The 18,607-nt window shown below is 39.7% G+C and overlaps 1 protein-coding gene and 2 long non-coding RNA genes across 4 annotated transcripts; all 3 read right to left on the reverse strand.

Moving 5' to 3' along the window:
- Positions 1–3,118: 3,118 nt before the first annotated feature.
- On the reverse strand, positions 3,119–3,837 carry LOC149228479 (uncharacterized). The gene is made up of 2 exons (XR_016247209.1): positions 3,753–3,837; positions 3,119–3,573 (listed from the first exon to the last, which is right to left on the reverse strand). It is a non-coding gene; the product is annotated as an uncharacterized LOC149228479 (long non-coding RNA).
- A 2,667-nt stretch (positions 3,838–6,504) lies between these two features.
- Positions 6,505–7,321, reverse strand: LOC149228480 (uncharacterized). The gene is made up of 2 exons (XR_016247210.1): positions 6,723–7,321; positions 6,505–6,543 (listed from the first exon to the last, which is right to left on the reverse strand). It is a non-coding gene; the product is annotated as an uncharacterized LOC149228480 (long non-coding RNA).
- A 1,637-nt stretch (positions 7,322–8,958) lies between these two features.
- LOC149228481 (uncharacterized) lies at positions 8,959–11,648 on the reverse strand. Of its 2 annotated transcripts, none has more exons than XM_089375690.1 (3): positions 11,184–11,648; positions 9,155–9,205; positions 8,959–9,024 (listed from the first exon to the last, which is right to left on the reverse strand). In XM_089375690.1, the coding sequence occupies exons 1-3, from the start codon at positions 11,531–11,533 to the stop codon at positions 9,003–9,005; spliced, it is 423 nt and encodes a 140-aa protein (XP_089231816.1). In that variant the 5' UTR covers positions 11,534–11,648; the 3' UTR covers positions 8,959–9,002. The 2 variants fall into 2 exon arrangements, with proteins under 2 accessions (XP_089231816.1, XP_089231815.1); XM_089375689.1 differs by having other exon boundaries at positions 9,137–9,205.
- Between the last annotated feature and the right edge of the window lie 6,959 nt (positions 11,649–18,607).

Genomic DNA, 18,607 nt, shown 5'->3' on the forward strand with positions numbered 1-18,607 from the left:
GGAATTTGCTATAGTGGGTATGGTTAATCATATAACTATTATCCCAAAATGTTAATGAGTATACAAGGAATATTTTTCAAATAAACACAAGATTTTTTATTAGAATAATAAATTAAGACAAAAAGCACAAAATTATGGGAACAACTTTATACAAACTACAATATAGAAGAATAACATCCATTATATTTTTATAAAATATATAATTGAAATTACAATATTAGACGAATTGGGCCATGGTGTTTAACAATTAAATTCACCTGACCACAGGTTATCAGTCACGGTTAACCTCCAATTACATGCTAGGCATAAAAGCCTTTAAAAATATAAACTTCCTCTCACAAAGTGTTAAGAGAAAGTGTACAAATAACTAAAATTCAAAGAACTGGAACCCTGGTGTCTTGTCTTTAACGAAGGGTCAAGCATAATCAAAGTAGCAACTAGGAGTTTAGGGTCACCTAACCTAAAGAGAAGAAGCTAAAAAATTCATTAAGCATGGGAAATATCCATACCATATTTACAAAGGAAAAACTTTCAAAATTCGTTGGGACTTCATTATACTTGTGAATGTTGAAGGAAACAAAAATTTAACCAAGGTCTAGTGATAAAATAGGAAAATAAGTGTTAAATGAATAAATAAGAAAATGTTTAAAGTCCAAGTTACTTGAAGGAAAGCTTATAATCGAGATACCATGTCATATCTCTGCAAACAAATTACAATTTGTGATTAAAACAAGTTACAATAAAAAGGCTATTACATTAATAAAACTTGGTTGGAAAATATAAACCCTATGTAAAAAAACAAATTAAATATAAGTTTTATATTTACGATTGAAACTTAGAATCAGAAATCAACTATTACTAATGCCCAATCAAGCCATAACCCATTAGGGTTTTAACTTTGTAAAGCCCTAAGCCTGATTTAAAAAGAAGGGAATAAAAGATAAGCATATGATAAGAAATAAGTAAGCATATGTATTTCATGTAGGGTTAAAACGCTAGGAAGGAAAAATTAACAAACGAATGCATGTGAAGCCATGTGGGCTAACGTAGGTTGAACCAATAAATGAAATCCACATAACATGAGTCATTCCACACGCAGTCTTGTGCTATGGCATATGTAATAAACAAACAATTTGAGGTAACTATCAAATAATTCATAAGGTGTAACGACATCATATAATGATATAAAGTTTGACAAGGCCAATTTGAATCATCGTTGCAACATCAATACTACATTCACCATGTTAGCATAGGAACTCAAGACATATAAAATATAGTGTGAAGAGGAACACTGCTATATACACCCTAAGTAAGGAATAACATATTTATACTAATGAGACTTAGATTGAGAAAGGGTTAAACCATGTTCTATATATATATAGAATTGGTAAAAAGGCTATAATGACTTATTAAAACAAGGGAAGCTGCGAGGCAGTGAGTCCCTGCATGAAGTTAACATTTAAGGTCTAAGCCAGTTCGAATACCAGTCGATGAATCAGCGACAAAGCGCTTATGAAAATAGATAGCATCAGTAACCATTTAAGTAGCAGCAGTTTAGCTTGTTTACTCCGAAGGATTCTAGTTAGCATTCAAGCAAGCAGCACTAGGAACAGAGGCCATAGAGACAAAAGCAGGGGCATCATCAACACCAATTGCATAGAAATAAAGGGCATCAGAGGTAGATCCAATTTCAGATTCTCCGGTTACAGGGCATCAGGAGCAACATTCAAGGCCATATATATATGCTTCAATTGTAGTTGCAAATATCCCCCATCATGCAGATCATCTAGTTTACCGAGATCCAGCAGTAGCAGTTACGGAAGGCAGAGGAATTAGTTGGGTCGAGTGAATTTCTATAGAATCTCCTGCAGTGAGCAATAGAAACGGACCTACAACAGCTCCTCCTCCTGTATCTAGGAACGACAAACATAACGTACATTGGGCATCACTTCTTCTGAAACTCAGACAACAACTGCACCAGTTTCAGTAATACATAAATCACACAATTGCAATAGAAATAGTCACATGAGCAAGTTTCAGTAATACATAAATCGAGGGCTGTCGAATAATATAATATGCACCAGTTATTTCAAAACAATGCACCAGTTTATGTTGCTAGCCCAAAATCACACAACTGCAATAGAAATAGTCACATGAGCACTATATACCAAAGATCTGAACATTATTGAATAACTAACTTGCAGAGAATCATCATCAATTCAAGATACACCAGTTTATGTTGCTAGCCCAAAATCACACAACTGCAATAGAAATAGTCACATGAGCACTATATACCAAAGATCTGAACATTATTGAATAACTAACTTGCAGAGAATCATCATCAATTCAAGACACGAGTAACATGAAAACCGCCATGAAGCTTACATTTGACCTTGAAAATAAGCATTTCTTATGACAGACTGTAACATGTGAAGAAGACAAGACAAGCACGAATGCTAACAATTAGGACATTAGTTCGACATCCGAGCAGAGACGATAGAAGCATAAAAAATGCGAGTTGCACCACCATGGCGGACCTAAATGCATATTTGAAGCATCCGTCGTACACCTGTAACAGAGAAGGAAGCGGGGAAATAAGACAATGCGTAAGATAATGCAAAAGAGATGTTATTGTTTTTTTGGTTTCTTTTTTCTTTGTCTTTCGACTTTTACGATGTCAATAATCAAAAGAGTCATGAGAACAAGTGCTAAGAGAAACAATGCCACAAGTTGAGTAAGTTGGCTTATGCTAATGGATTCCATGTTATGTGAAGCGGGGAGATGTATGTGAATATCCAGGTGCAGAAGAGGCCAATTTATAAAAAAGTTCAACGTGTTTGTAAGCTGGTTTTAAGTGTGAATGGAGCTAAAATACTTGAAGCTCGGATGGAGTAGGGCAGTATTTAATGGTCGGCATAAAACGAAAAGCTTACGTTAAGTGAGCAATCGGTGCAATTAAGTGGTCGATATGACATGGGGAGCAAATGGCATATGGAATGATGTATGTGGCGGCAGAAGTAAATGCGAAATTAGGTGATGTATCTGACATCGGGCAATCTTGGTGGTAGATTGGGTCCAAGCTATTCTAATAAACAATTGGCTAGACAGGAGATCTATGTCAATATCTAGGTGCAGAAATCTTGAAGATCAGATTGGAGCAGGCCAGTATTTAATGATGGGCATAAAACGAAAACCTTACGTTAAGTGAGCGATCGGTGCAATTAGGTGATCGATCTGACATGGGGAGCAAATGGCATATGGAATGATGGATGTGGCGGCAGTAGTAAATGCGAAATTAGGTGGCTGTGGCCAGTGTGCCCACAAGAAGAGCATCTTAACCAGCCAAATTTCTTGAAGATAGCCCCTTTGAGCCTGTTGCGGTAGATTAAATATGCTGCTGTTATAGAAGACAGTAGGGCAGCTGCGAGGGGTCTTGGTTTTTCTAAATTGTGGTGCAATGGCTTGCAAAAACCCAACCTCGGTGGAAGAAATGTAGTTCAAAGTCATTGATTTTGATAGAGATATCACAGATGATGACATGCTTAAGTTATGTTTTTCATAAAACATGGAGTACTGCCACATATCAAGAAAAATTTAAGTATCAAAGATGATGAAAAGAAACAAAACAGAGCATAAGAGAAATCATTCAAAACTACACCCACAAAAGAATCTTGGTACTTTATAGAAAAAGAATCACTAAAAGTCCACAACTGCGAAATGGAACATTAGATGTGGGCATTAGAAATATATACCTGTACATTCAACCAAAATGCACCGGGTTGATATTGACTTATGTTTTCCTCATAGCAAGCTGTATTGTCATTAATCCACAGAAATCCAGTTAGTTTATAGTTTTAAGAATAGAGCAGATCTTGTAGCAATACAGAGAGCACCTTCAGATCAGGTTTTGATCATGCATGTTGAAGTATGAGTATGGCATGCCCTTAACAGGATTGGGAAAGCTGCAACTACACATTGCAAGAGCACCTGAAGATGGAGATGGGCCTTACAATTGGGAAAAGAAGTGTCTCATGAGAAGAGGCATCGATCTAATGACCCTTCTTACAAAAGTTTGTCAAGCCACTGTGTCAAATTCAACTCAACACAGAAAGCAACCTGAACTGATTCATTCACACGTGAAACTCCTACCAGTCAGTGAGTTTGAATACCCAACAAGTTTGACTTGCCACTACTCATTGGCAGTGCAACACATGTAATAGAGATTCACAATATGGATAAAGGATAATGTTAATGTTTACAGTTCAACAGCCTAAACGATTTTATAGGGTGACTTAAAATCAGTTTATATTGAGAATTAAATGAAAATTTAATTATATAACCACTGGGGTAGTGGTTCAATATGGTGGGAGGTGTGCCTTCTCAAGCTTCCCACCATGGATCCAATCTGCCTACAGGCATGTGCTTTGTGTCAACCCCCATGCATGTAAGGCCATGGAAACTCTTCCACAATCTAACTTGTTGAAGGATCATTCTCAAGCGAAAAATGCAAGTATGTTGTTGCCTCTGATATTCATCATCACAACAGCAACATGGAGAAAATCCTCATTCAGTACAGATAGAATGGTGCAGCTATTTCTCCTTATCATGAACAATGAATCAAGAACTCCCATATTGTTGTACTTGCATCCTAATTTGTCTCTTCGTCCAATTGACTGTTTTTGTTCATGTGAGGAGATTAATAAAGTTTTGATTTCAATTTCAAAGGATTACAACAATCCCTGTACAACAGAGCTTACAAAAATTCTATGATAAAGTGTTAAAAGAATATTTCTGAAGGAGAGGGCATTGAACTCCAATGACAAGTTGAAGGGAAGGAAACCGGACCCTGGATGTGACTGGAAATGCTGAGATTAAACATTAAAGCCAAACAAATAGAGCAGATCTTGTAGCAATATAGAGAGCACCTTCAGATCAGGTTTTGATCATGCAAGTTGAAAGTATGAGTATGGCATGCCCTTAACAGGATTGGGAAAGCTGCAACTACACATTGCAAGAGCACCTGAAGATGGAGATGGGCCTTACAATTGGAACCATGGATCCAATCTGCCTACAGGCATGTGCTTTGTGTCAACCCCCATGCATGTAAGGCCATGGAAACTCTTCCACAATCTAACTTGTTGAAGGATCATTCTCAAGCGAAAAATGCAAGTATGTTGTTGCCTCTGATATTCATCATCACAACAGCAACATGGAGAAAATCCTCATTCAGTACAGATAGAATGGTGCAGCTATTTCTCCTTATCATGAACAATGAATCAAGAACTCCCATATTGTTGTACTTGCATCCTAATTTGTCTCTTCGTCCAATTGACTGTTTTTGTTCATGTGAGGAGATTAATAAAGTTTTGATTTCAATTTCAAAGGATTACAACAATCCCTGTACAACAGAGCTTACAAAAATTCTATGATAAAGTGTTAAACGAAGATTTCTGAAGGAGAGGGCATTGAAATCCAATGCCAAGTTGAAGGGAAGGAAACCGGACCCTGGATGTGACTGGAAATGCTGAGATTAAACATTAAAGCCAAACAAATAGAGCAGATCTTGTAGCAATACAGAGAGCACCTTCAGATCAGGTTTTGATCATGCAAGTTGAAGGTATGAGTATGGCATGCCCTTAACAGGATTGAGAAAGCTGCAACTACACATTGCAAGAGCACCTGAAGATGGAGATGGGCCTTACAATTGGGAAAAGAAGTGTGTCATGAGAAGAGGCATCGATCTAATGACCCTTCTTACAAAAGTTTGTCAAGCAACTGTGTCAAATTCAGCTCAACACAGAAAGCAACCTGAACTGATTCATTCACACGTGAAACTCCTACCAGTCAGTGAGTTTGAATACCCAACAAGTTTGACTTGCCACTACTCATTGGCAATTAAAAATTTAAAACTAGCTTCAGTAAGTTGAACTTGGGAGCAACAAGTTAACTCGCAAGTACTGCTATGTCAAACTATGACATGTGAGTAGTCGCAAATTTTTACACGCGTCAGCAAGTTTGACCCGCAAGTGCAATGGCATTTTTGCCCAAATCTTTGAGAATTCAATCGGACCCATCACTCTCTAAACTCACCAAGTTCTTTTTCAAAAATGAGTATTGTAACTTTGCCAAGGACCCATCAGGTCAGTAGGATCGCCATGATGACATTATAGGCAAGCATGATGAAATAGATGGGTTTAGACCTTAACAATGGAGAAAAGTGGTCCATATTGCCAACAAGACATTGATCTTAGATACGTAAATAATACATGCATTAGGTCTCAGGATCGAAAGCCTATGAATAGGTCTCAGAAGGCTTTGAATAAGGGCTCGAAGGCTTTTCAAAGGGCTCTGAGGGGGGGTTACGCAAATGATACGTATAAGAAACATCAATATTAGCTTTGTCTTGGTTTTTCTAAATTGTGGTGCAATGGCTTGCAAAAACCCAACCTCGGTGGAAGAAATGTAGTTCAAAGTCATTGATTTTGATAGAGATATCACAGATGATGACATGCTTAAGTTATGTTTTTCATAAAACATGGAGTACTGCCACATATCAAGAAAAATTTAAGTATCAAAGATGATGAAAAGAAACAAAACAGAGCATAAGAGAAATCATTCAAAACTACACACACAAAAGAATCTTGGTACTTTGTAGAAAAAGAATCACTAAAAGTCCACAACTGCGAAATGGAACATTAGATGTGGGCATTAGAAATATATACCTGTACATTCAACCAAAATGCACCGGGTTGATATTGACTTATGTTTTCTGGTCGAAGCAATGGATATAAATTGTCAAATGCATAAGAGCGGGATTGGATTGACTGAATTGCTGCAAAAAATTGAAGCATGAGATTCTTGTAATTATTTAAATTCATCAAAATCAAGAAATCCCACTACGAAAGTATAGATTCCCCTTTTTAAATCTCCATCAACTATAATATCTATTTGACCTTGGCTATGAAAAGGTCACACTAAGTATTTTCTGTTATTATAAGAGGGCCTCGGAGAGCCGGTTAAAATAAACCTGGACCATGGCATTACTGCATGCAAATAGTAGGCTCGAATTTGGCGTTTCGATCATTCCTATGAAATCTTTAACTGAATTGCACAATGCACCGACATTAAGATCAGAGTCTCTCTCAGAAAATTACGCCAGGTAAAAGAAACGAACATAAATACTGGCTTAAAATTTAAAGATTCACACCAGGAAAAACGTGAACACGAATATTTCTTTACTAGTCACTGTAACTGTGATCCAAATCAGAGAGACCCAAACTTCTTTCTGTTCCTTGTCACTGCAACTGTGTCTAGCCCTAAAGCTCTTCGTGCTGTGCGTCTTCTGAATCAATGGCACGATCCAAAATACCACCAGGTGTAACACTGTGTCCAATATCAAAATCAACGGATATCTAGAAAAGCTACAGATGGCAGAATATCCCTGCCCTAGGTTCATACACGCTCATGAGAACTATTTTTGCAATTAAAAGCATTTATTGTTTATTAACCAGATTTCAAAACCTAAAAATTTATTAGCAATAACTGATATGGACCTTGTGGCATCCAGGTTTCTCGAACAGAGTCCCGCCGCTTTCTACTGCTAAAAGTTGTATTGATTCCAATCACAACAAATGCCTTCTGGCGTACCTCAGGGCCTTGTCCATCAGGCTTCAGTCCGAGCAACTGCTAATTCCATTTCAAGAGAAGAAATTGTTTTGTCTAACGATCTGGAGACAAGAATTTGCAAGCTCAAATGAAGGGTTTCAATTTTGTTGTCAAAAAAGTGCACAGAAACAAAGACCAAATCCAAATTTTATACAATAACAAGAAATCTTGTGCCATCGATGCCTAAACCATAGAAAGATAAAGCCACCTCAGTGTCAAGGGCATTTGATAACTACAACTGACTACCCTATGAACTGCTAAATATGTATGATGAATTAGCAAAATACTAGGCAATGTAGCTGAAATAGGCAATATTCAGGGTAGTGATCATGAATGACAGCCGACATAAGTTAAGCCATAAATCGAAAGAGAACAATGAAAGCCGCTGCCTGTTACCTCGAAACAACACAATCATCATAGGCATCCATGAATGACTTCGTTCAAATTAAGGGTGCTAGAATAGTCACATAAACAGGTAGAACAAGGTCTTTAAAACTGCTCACTCAATGGCATAGATAAGATAGGGAGCGAACACGGCACTTGCGATGACAGCCATTGGAAGAACTGTGGATCCTAACATGGAAGAGGGCCAGCAAAGCCATTTTACATAAGAATATACAGAATTTTAGAAGCACAGGTGGAACACAAGAGAAAGTCAAGTTTCTAACTGCAAGGACTTTGTTCAGATTGAAGGTGATATGACAAAAATATAAACAGGTCGAAAAAAGTAATTGCTACTACTTACTGAATGGCTTGATGTGACTTGGCAACTTCCCCCATTATATCTCTGCTTTCGCCATTTTTGACTTTCTAATGAAATGCACACAATATAACTTATTATAATAAGTCGTATGAAGTATACCTTAAATTCTTAACACTTTCAACATCTTAACCTACAAATATTCCTGCTTAAATACTTACAGATATTCCTGCTTTAATACTTGCATGCTTGTCTTCACAATCTTGAGAAAGAACTTGCAATTCCTGTTTGTGCGTGGGATCAACGTCATCGTACGTCTCAGGATTGCTCCACATTCTGTTAGTAAAGAACATACCGATGCAGAAACTCGCAACGCAGAGGAGCACTCCAAACTTTCCCCTGCCAACGCAGAGGAGCACTCCAAACTTTCCCCTGCCAACGAGCCTAAGCCCGTTTTCTTGTCGGTTTGCATTTCAACTCTGTAAACAAAAAAGGCATTAGGAGCCAGCAATGGTTTGAGCTCCACAAAACAAAAAAACGGTAAAACTTGAATTGGCATCTAGAGAAACGGGAAAGGAGGCCGGAGTTCGCACCATTCTGCTGTCAAAAGGCAGTCTTCATACAATTGCCGCCAAAGTCAAACTTTTAGCACAGGAGTCCTGGATCAGATGATGTCAAAGATTCACGATTCAATACAAATTATAGCCAGTTCAACCATAAATACGAAAGAAATCGTCGAAACGCATTAAGAATTTAAGTATTGCAATTTACCACAGCAGGGCAAGGCACCTGTGTGCTGTCAAATGCTTCATCTGTAATTCCATTTCCAACCAGATAACCCTGAAAAACTAGCCATGCAAGAAGTCAGTAGGCCTGAATGAAGCCTATGAATTTCAATTAGATTAGAAAAGAGACTGGACGTAGTAATAAACAGGCTAGTAATAAAAAGAAAAAACGAATAATTAAAAGTTATATAAAAAATTATTAAATAAAATAATATGACAATTAGAATATATAAATATATAAAAGTCACCACAGCTGGACCGCTGGACTTCATGCTACCGCATGGATACCAAGTGTCACGTTACCTGCACCCTAAGATCGCCATGATCGAGCGACGAAGCTGGAATACGTTGTAAGTAAAGATAAGAAATCAAAGAACCATCCAGTATATGCCATATAGGAATACATGGGATGTTTCAGCCTGTGTGTTGATCCTGACGGTACAGAAAAGCTAGAGAACTTTCCTGCGCGTCTTTCTGCCTTCATTTTCCAGAGATAATTGGTATCTCAGACTGCCGGCTCCCGCTCAAAAAGGCCTTGCCCTGTTTAATTTAATCGTCTTCTTCTGGGCTTAGATGTGACAGAGAATTCTAGATTTTAGGGGTGCCCTGTGTTCGATTTTGCGATGGCAATGGAGAAACAGAAAGAGACAGAGAAGGAATATCCAGGCCCTGGATTTATTTCAAGCTGCAAGGGAGCTAAATTTTTCATGAAGACGATTATAATTATGGGTTTTTTGCTTATAGTAGGCCACTATTTTCTATTTGGAAGACAATATTTCTCCTCCTGTAAATCTCTGGCACAAGCATTTCTCCAGGGAGATTCGAACCCTTGTGCATACAGTGTCGAAATCAGAAAAACAGAGTTGAAGGATATGATCATGGAAAGTAAAATGCATAATACTGGTATTGTCATGAACAGCACCAGCAGAATCACTGAGTTAATTCATGTGAAAGAAGATCCGAACAAGAGGGTGTTTCATCCTTATGGGAGCGCTGCATACTTGTTTATCCAAATGGGCGCTTACAGAGGAGGTCCAGCCACGTTTGCTGTAGTTGGGCTCGCTTCCAAGCCTCTCCATGTTTATGGAAAGCCACGATTTGAATGTGAATGGATCCCCAAGAATTCGTCTTCTGGAAGATTAATAAAGGGCAAGGCCTACAAAATGCTCCCAGATTGGGGCTATGGCCGAGTTTACACAGTCGTGGTTGTCAATTGCACATTTTCTCAGAGCGTGGGCACCGATGACAATGGTGGAGAGCTCATTCTTCACGCAATCCATGGCGACAAGTTTGGAAAACCAGAGAGGATCGTTGCTCTCGAGGAAGAAAAAGGTAGCTACAATGGCTCTGTTTATAGCCAGGCTCCTCCCTATGATTATCTCTACTGTGGTTCCTCCCTGTATGGTGACCTGAGTGCTCAGAGAATGAGGGAGTGGATGGCTTATCATGCCAAATTATTTGGGCCTAGGTCACATTTTGTTTTTCACGATGCAGGTGGAGTGCATCCCCAGGTTAGAAAGGTGTTGGAGCCATGGATCAGGGCAGGTCGAGTGACATTGCAGGATGTAACAGAGTAGGAACAATATGATGTGTATTACCATAATCAGTTCCTTATTGTGAACAATTGTTTGCACAGGTACAAATTCATGGCGAATTGGACTTTCTTCTTCGATGTAGATGAGTATTTGTATATTCCTCATAGGAAAACACTGAAATATGTTTTGAAGGAGCTCTCTGGTTATACTCAGTTCACTATTGAGCAATATTCCATGTCCAATAAGCTTTGCTTGCAGAATAAACTAGACAGCAGCTCGGCCAACAGTACTTATTCCAGGTAAAACCCATTATATTTTCAATTAATTAGTAGTAAAGATTCGATTATGGTTTTTGGATTTGAAATTCAATGTGATAATTCTGTTGTGCAGGGAATGGGGATTTGAGCAGTTGGTGTTCAGGGACGGGACGTGAAGAGAGGGATAAGGAGGGATCAAAAGATATTTCTAGAATCTGCTATCTAGATAAGGAGAACTTACAGTTTGTCATGGATTGGATACAACAGGTCGCAGGTTCGAAGCCCCGCAACCGACGTTTTCGGCGCCTGCTCCACAAAGCCTGGGTCGGAACATTGTGCCCTGATGATCGCCGCTCCACTTCTGGTGGCTGCATATTCCTTGGCCCCAATCCTATCTCTTGGTGCTCTCAGCAAACAGCCGACTCTTTCTCGTTCCAGTGCTGAGGCCGAATATCGAGCTCTTGCCTTCGTCCTCCCTGAACTGCCCTCCTGATTAGTTGCGGAGCAGTTAAACCCTGCTTGTTTGAGAGCCCCCCTCCCGCCTACCTTACTACTGGACTCTGCTGAGCGTAACGAGTCGGTGCAGAGCATAACGAGCCGGTACAGAGGCAGAGCAGGTTCATGACACCTGCCCGCATCCACGGACACCTGCAGCTTAACACCAAACCTTACGAACCCTTAGCATACCCCTGCAGATAATACGAATTAATGGAATTAATGTTAACATTAAAACCAGACCGTTGACGGTTAGGGAGAATGCACTCGGCATAAAGGCAATTTAAGCTATGATCAAGCCTCTTCCGCCTCGGGAAGAGGCCAAATAAGATGGCGAAGCGTCAGGTGGAAATGGAACTTAGGTTATCTCGGCACATCGTCGCAGAGGGAATTTGGAAACCTTATGATAAACGGCGAATAACACCGCGCAGCTAACAAGAACTAATGCTAACTCCACCCTGTTTGATTACTATAGTCCCTGTTGAATGCCAGATGGCAGGGACTAATAACTATGGGGGAGAAAAGTAGATCTTATGATAGTTTGATATTTCTCTAAAGTAGTGGTGCGACACAAAACTATAGGTTACACATGGTAAACATAAGTTTGACAATAGGTATAGAACGTAGTAGTAATAGTTAACTTATGGAATATCCATAGTGTAAAAAGATCTTTCTTAGAAATTTAAAGTAGTTATAATTGTGTACAGACATTAATATAAACAACAAGTCATAAGAGTGTTTTTCCATGAGAATAAGTCTAGACAAAATATAGAGATTTCCGAAAGATTGTTTTTTATTATTAAATGTAGCGATGAAAGGAATATCTAATCCCCTATTCAGAGAAATAAATTACTCATTAATTAATAATAAAATATGCCAATAGTTAGTTTTTATTTTATTTTACAATATCCCACATAATATGGGATTGACAAGATCTGAACCCCCAACGTGTGAAATAAGCCATCCGCCTTACCATTGCACCATCATATGTAAACATGTAATATCATATGAACCTTTGTTATTTAGATTTTATTTTCTGGAAATCAAATCCCAAACAGAGGGCAACAACAAGAGTCAAACTCACAACCTTGCCATTATAAATTCAAAGCCTTATCATTGTACCACAAGTTTGTCATGTCATGACAATCGACTAGAATTGCTTATAAAGTGTATGCTATAGTAATTTTGGAGAACAAAAGGCCATGTAGCCTTTTTATTTACGGAAAGAAACCAAAGAAAGTTTTTAGTAGTGCTCATATATTTCTAGAAGAATTTTGAAGGCAGATTTTGCAAGTATTAAAATTATTTTCAATGTATGAAGGCAATTGTATGTATTTCTTATCATTATAATGGATTGGTTGCACCTTTGAAGCAAACCTAGAAATGTAGCCCTCAAGAGGTGAACTCCATTAACAACTCGTTGTTCTTGTCTTCTTATTTGATGTCTATTATTTCCATCTTTTAAATTTTCATTAAACTTTATTAAATCCATTTAATTAATAAAGTTACAAAAATATAAAGGCAATTTAAGCATTTAATTTCAGATCAATTTCCAAACTCTTATTAAATTGTACCAATGACCTATGAAAATGTCATGAAATATAATGACCTTCTATTTCCTTCTTCTCCTATAGTCCTTTGGAAAATTCTCATATATATCACCATTCTATTGCTCTTGAAAGTTGTATTAGAAATGTATGAATTTACAAGGTAAGTTCCTAAGATAGAACACCAAAGGACACCGCTCACAAATAGATCACAGATCAATACACCAGTATTCTTGACGTGGTTAAAACCTTCAAAGAGGGAAACAGTCCACGGCCTGAGCCAACGCGACCACTTCAGGCAATTTATTAATAAAAGAAAGAAAATTTACATAAGCTTCTCTCATGAATGGTCACCCTACAAATGACCCTCCATGCTCTTTAAATAGATATCATGGACCAATCGGGTGTTAAGCCACAGATCAAGTGTCGGTAATACCGAGGAGAGAATGAACCGTCAAATCGCTTAGTATCTAGAACATATCATGGTCATCGGATTGTAAGTTACAAAAGTACATAGTAAAGAAACACACTTTTACCTAACTCTACACTAGACCAAGTTATACTTAACTAGTTCCTATGTGTTAGAATATCCCACGAATATCCTAACATCCCCCCTTAAGAACAACTTGGGATTGGATTGAAGGATGTACAAATATGACACAATAGGAGAAGGAAGGAGGCATTAGAGCCTATTCCCCCTTAGTGACAACTTCCTGAACTCCAACCATAAATCGAAGTTCAGTAAACTTCACCACTGTGAGAGCCTTTGTAAAGATGTCCACAACTTGATCATTTGTTGAACAATATTGCACTTCAAGAACATGGTCATGAATGAGCTTTGTGATGAAGTGCATGTGTAGTTCAATGTGTTTGTTGCGCGCTGATGTTGGACTAGAACTTTTCATAGTTGAATGACACTTTGATTATCACACCAAAGTGTAGTCATATGCTGCTGCTGAAAGCCAAACTCTAATAGCATTTGATGAAGCCACAGGGCATGCTTACTAGCTTCTAGGGTGCCACGATACACTGCTTCTGTTGAAGAAAGAGAAATGGAACTTCATTTCTTGCAAGCCCATGTAATAGGTCCAGAACCCAGAGTGAAGACATAAACTGCAGTAGACTTCCGATCATCAGGGTCAGCAGCCCAATCGAAATCAGTGAAACCAACCAATAGAGGAGATGCTTCTGCACTGTAATGAATCCCAAACTGAATTGTACCTCGAACATAACGAATTATTCTTTTAACTGCTTTCCAATGACTGTCATGTGGGTTTTGCATAAATCGAGCAATAATCCCAAGAGCAAAGAAAGGTCTGGATGGGTATGGGTCAGATACAAAAGTTTTCCTACAAGCTGACGGTATAAGGTAGCATCAACTTCAAGGGAAGTACAAGTGACTAAAAGTTTGGCTCCAGACTAAAAGGGAGAAGGGGTTGGCTTACAGTCTTCCATGTGAAAGTGACGTAGAAGATCACAAGCATACTTGGACTGGGAAAGGGAAATACCTTCCTTGGATTGCAAGACTTGAAGACCAAGAAAATAATGTAAGTGTCCTAAGTCTGTCATTTCAAACTTCTTTTTAAGGCTGGACTTCACATGGTTTATAAGGTTGGTATCACTACCTGTAAGAATAAGATCATCAACATAAAAAACAAGAATGATAAGATACTTACCCACTTTCTTGGTGTAGACAATATTGTCAGAATGACACCCAGAAAATCTAGTATCTAAAAGAAAGCTATCCATTTTGGCATACCAAGCCTGAGGGGTTTGCTTGAGACCATAAAGGGATTTCTTAAGTGACATACAAGGCTAGAGTCTGTTTGTATAAAGCCGGGAGGTTGTTCCATATAGATTTCTTCATGCAAGTCCCCATGTGATCCAGGTGTATATTGGTGGCCACCCACCAAGTCCACTTGGACCCCCACCATTATTTCTTTCAGCTTTTCAGCTTCCTTAATTGTAGCACAATTTACTATTTTTAGCAGCTTTTCAGGCCCTGAACTTCTGGAGCTATTTTTAGGCCCTAAACAATATTTTTTGGGAAAACTGGGAGCAACATGGGTCCATGGAATAATGTTTCTCTTCCCAAAGTTGTAGTTCTTGGATAGATCTTTCTAACAAGATATTGTGCGCGTCAAATGGAGATCGTATGCCAAAATTACGACCCTGGGAAGTTGATGTACCAATTTACCCAAACAGGGCCCACAGTTTGGCGTTTCATCTTCTAGGGTTAGGTTTTTGGATGTTTAGGGTTTTCCATTGTTTCTCAACAATAAATAGGCCTTCGAGCCTCATTGTAACATAATTCAGAGGCATGTAGCCACCACATCTCTTCTCAGAGATAAGTTATCATCGCCCTAGCTGGTTTATTTTCATTTTCGTTTGTAAGCATATTTCAGTATTTTATATTAATGAAAAGAAGTATTAGTTCCATTGCATTTCTGTGTTTATGGTTATCTCTGTAATTTGTTGTGTTCCTGTTTAAATTCAGATCAGTGGTATCAGAGCGCTCTAATTTTTCTATGTTTTTTCCTTTGCATGTCCCCAATGAGGTCGGGATATAAGGAGTTAGGGCTTGAACTGGTCGAACCTTTGTAAGACCAGCCTCGCAAATCCCGACGGCCTCCCATGGCGGACGAAAAGAAAGGTGAGGGGGCAGGAGATCCTATCAAAATCTTACTCGAAGAAGCCCTCGAGCGACAAAGGAACACGATGATGGAAAACTTTTCCCAGATCCTTCAGCCGTTACCCAGGGGCAACGCATCAGCTTCCAACAGCTACTCTGGAAATGCCACACCGTTTAAGGTACAAATTAATTTTGAAATCCCCTTATTGAAAGGTCAGATAGACGCAGATGCCATTGATAAATGGTTAAATCTGCTAGAGGGTTATTTTTCCGTTCATGATTTTTCCAATCTGGAAAAGATTATTTTCGCTCTTCTCAAAGCATCCCCACATGCCAAGGAGTAGTGGGAAACCTACTGCGAGCAAAAGGATGAAAGTACAAGCTCACTATTTTTAGTCGCACCCACTTGGAATTCATTCCGAGATGCCATCAAGGAGCAGTAATACCCTGTCGGAAGCTATGAGGATCAATACATAAAATAGACTATGCTACGGCAAGGAAGGGACCAAGACGTGTCGGAGTTTACCAATATTTTCCATACCCTTCGCACAAATTAGGGTATCATGGATTCAGAGCAGCATTTAGTACTCAAATACTGCAGTTACCTACACAAGTACATCCAGGGAGAAATAGAATTCCTGAACATCTCCTCGCTCCGCACGGCATACCGATATGCCGTCAAGGTTGAGCAAAAGTTTCAACAAAAGAAGCGAGACTTTGGATCTGCAAATCTAAAGCAAGGGAAAGTTTCCCCCAAACCGCAGAACAATGGATAAAGCCAAGGCGGGGCGGCCCAAGACAACCTGCCAAAGCTACAAGCAAAGAACAGCGTCATGAAGCCGAAAAAGGACACAGGAAAGTGGTGTGAGTTCCATAAGAGCTCCACTCACAACACAAGTGAGTGTCGAGCCAAGCAGTCACTGGTGGCCGAGCTAAAGGTTTCATAATCAAATGCATGTTCCAACTCTGAGTCAGAACCCGAAAAGGGGAATGACAAAGGGAAGCAGATTATAGATGTGGAGCCCAACACCACCGTTGCCACCACAAAGATTCAGAAGGAGGAACCCGAAGATCCAGAGGAGGAGGAGCGTCTCTTCCACTCCCAGATGTGGCTAAAGGGCTCCCCACTACAGTTCATTGTCGACAGTGGGAGCCAAAAGAACCTCATTTCAGCAAAGGTCGTGAAGTGGTTGGGCTTACCGACCACAGTACATCCACAACCATACACCATCGGGTGGCTTCACCAAGGACGGAATCTTCGCGTGAGCCAGCAGTGTCGCCTTCCATACAACATCAAGCCCTTCACGGATGAGGTATTGTGTGACATTGCTCCCCTTGAAGTTTGTGATGTATTATTAGGACAACCATACTTGTGGAAGAGACATGTCGTGTATGAATCAAGGCCCCGTGCTGTATTGTTACTTTGGGAAATAAGTTGTATAGGATACCGGAGGTAGCACCGCCTACCGCCATCTCTTTGGTTACTGCAAAACAATGTAGTAAGCTCATTTCCAAAATCAGGAAATTTGTTTTCCTGATGATACGCCCTCAAGGAAAGAAGAAGACGATGGCCATGACCTCCAAACAGGGCCCCTCTGCATGACAACTACAGATGGACAAGGTCGTGGAGGAGTACAAGGACATCTTCACCTCCCTCGCAGGGGTTCCTCTACACTTTGAGATCAAGCACTCCATCGATCTGACCCGAGGTGCGCCGCTACCCAATGGACCAATCTATCGGCACTCCATTTTGGAGAACGATGAAATCAAGAGGCAGATTCAAGAGCTGCTACAGAAATGTCACATCTATCCGAGTTCATCGCCCTGTGGGAGCTCGATCATGTTGGTACAGAAGAAGGATGGGACTTGGAGACTCTATATTGACTATTAGGAGCTGAACAAGATCACTATCCGTAATAGGTACCCAATCCCACATATTGATGACCTCCTGGACCAACTAAAGGGGGGGAAATATTTCAGCAAGATCTATTTGAAGTCAGGATATCACCAGGTACCAATCGAACCCTCTGATGTGTGGAAGACTACCTTCAAATCCAAGGAGGGCCTTTTTGAATGGTTGGTTATGCCTTTCGAATTGACGAATGCTCCTGCAACCTTCATGAGGCTAATGGATGACATCTTGCGGCCATTCACCAACTCATTTGTAGTGGTGTACTTGGATGACATCCTGATCTTCAGCCAAAGTTGGGAAGAGCACCTCCACCACATCTGACAGGTTCTCCAAACACTACGACAACACAAGTTATGTGCCAATTTAGAGAAATGCACTTTTGGCATGACCCAAGTTCAGTAACTGAGATACATTATTGATGAACAGGGGGTGCATGTGGATCCAGCCAAGATCCAAGTCATTTGGGATTGGCCACCTCCAACCACTCTGACAAAGCTCCGCAGCTTTCTAGGTCTTGCAAACTTCTACCGCAGGTTTGTGTTGGGATTTTCTCATATCACTTGGCCCTTGAGTCAAGTCACCAAGGGAGGAGCAAAAGCAAAATTCTTTTGGTCTGAATCTCAACAGAAGGCATTCACAGAGTTGAAAGATCGCCTCTACTCAGCACCAGTGCTCGCATTACTAAACTTGCCACAACCATTTGAGTTCGAGACAGATGCCTCTGACTATGCTATTGGGGCAGTCCTTACTCAACACGGGCATCCAGTGGCATATCACAGTGAGACACTTTCAGACACAGTCCAGAAGTATCCCACTTATGACAAAGAGATATATTCCATTGTGCAGGCCTGCCGACAATGGAAGCATTACATTTCGGGGAAGGAAACGGTCATCCACACAGACCACCGACCCCTGCAGTTCATACAGACCCAAGGGAAATTGCAGAATGATCACATCAAAAGTGGTCCACTTACGTGTAACAATTTCATTTGAATATCAAGTATAAGAAGGGCAACACCAATAATGTTGCAGATTGCCTCAGTTGACCACCGATCATGGTGTTAACCATCGTGCTTAAC

This window comes from Pinus tabuliformis, chromosome J (assembly GCF_031772625.1).
Source record: "Pinus tabuliformis cultivar Carrire ecotype Pingquan chromosome J, CPIR1, whole genome shotgun sequence".
NCBI classification, from domain to species: Eukaryota; Viridiplantae; Streptophyta; class Pinopsida; order Pinales; family Pinaceae; genus Pinus; species Pinus tabuliformis.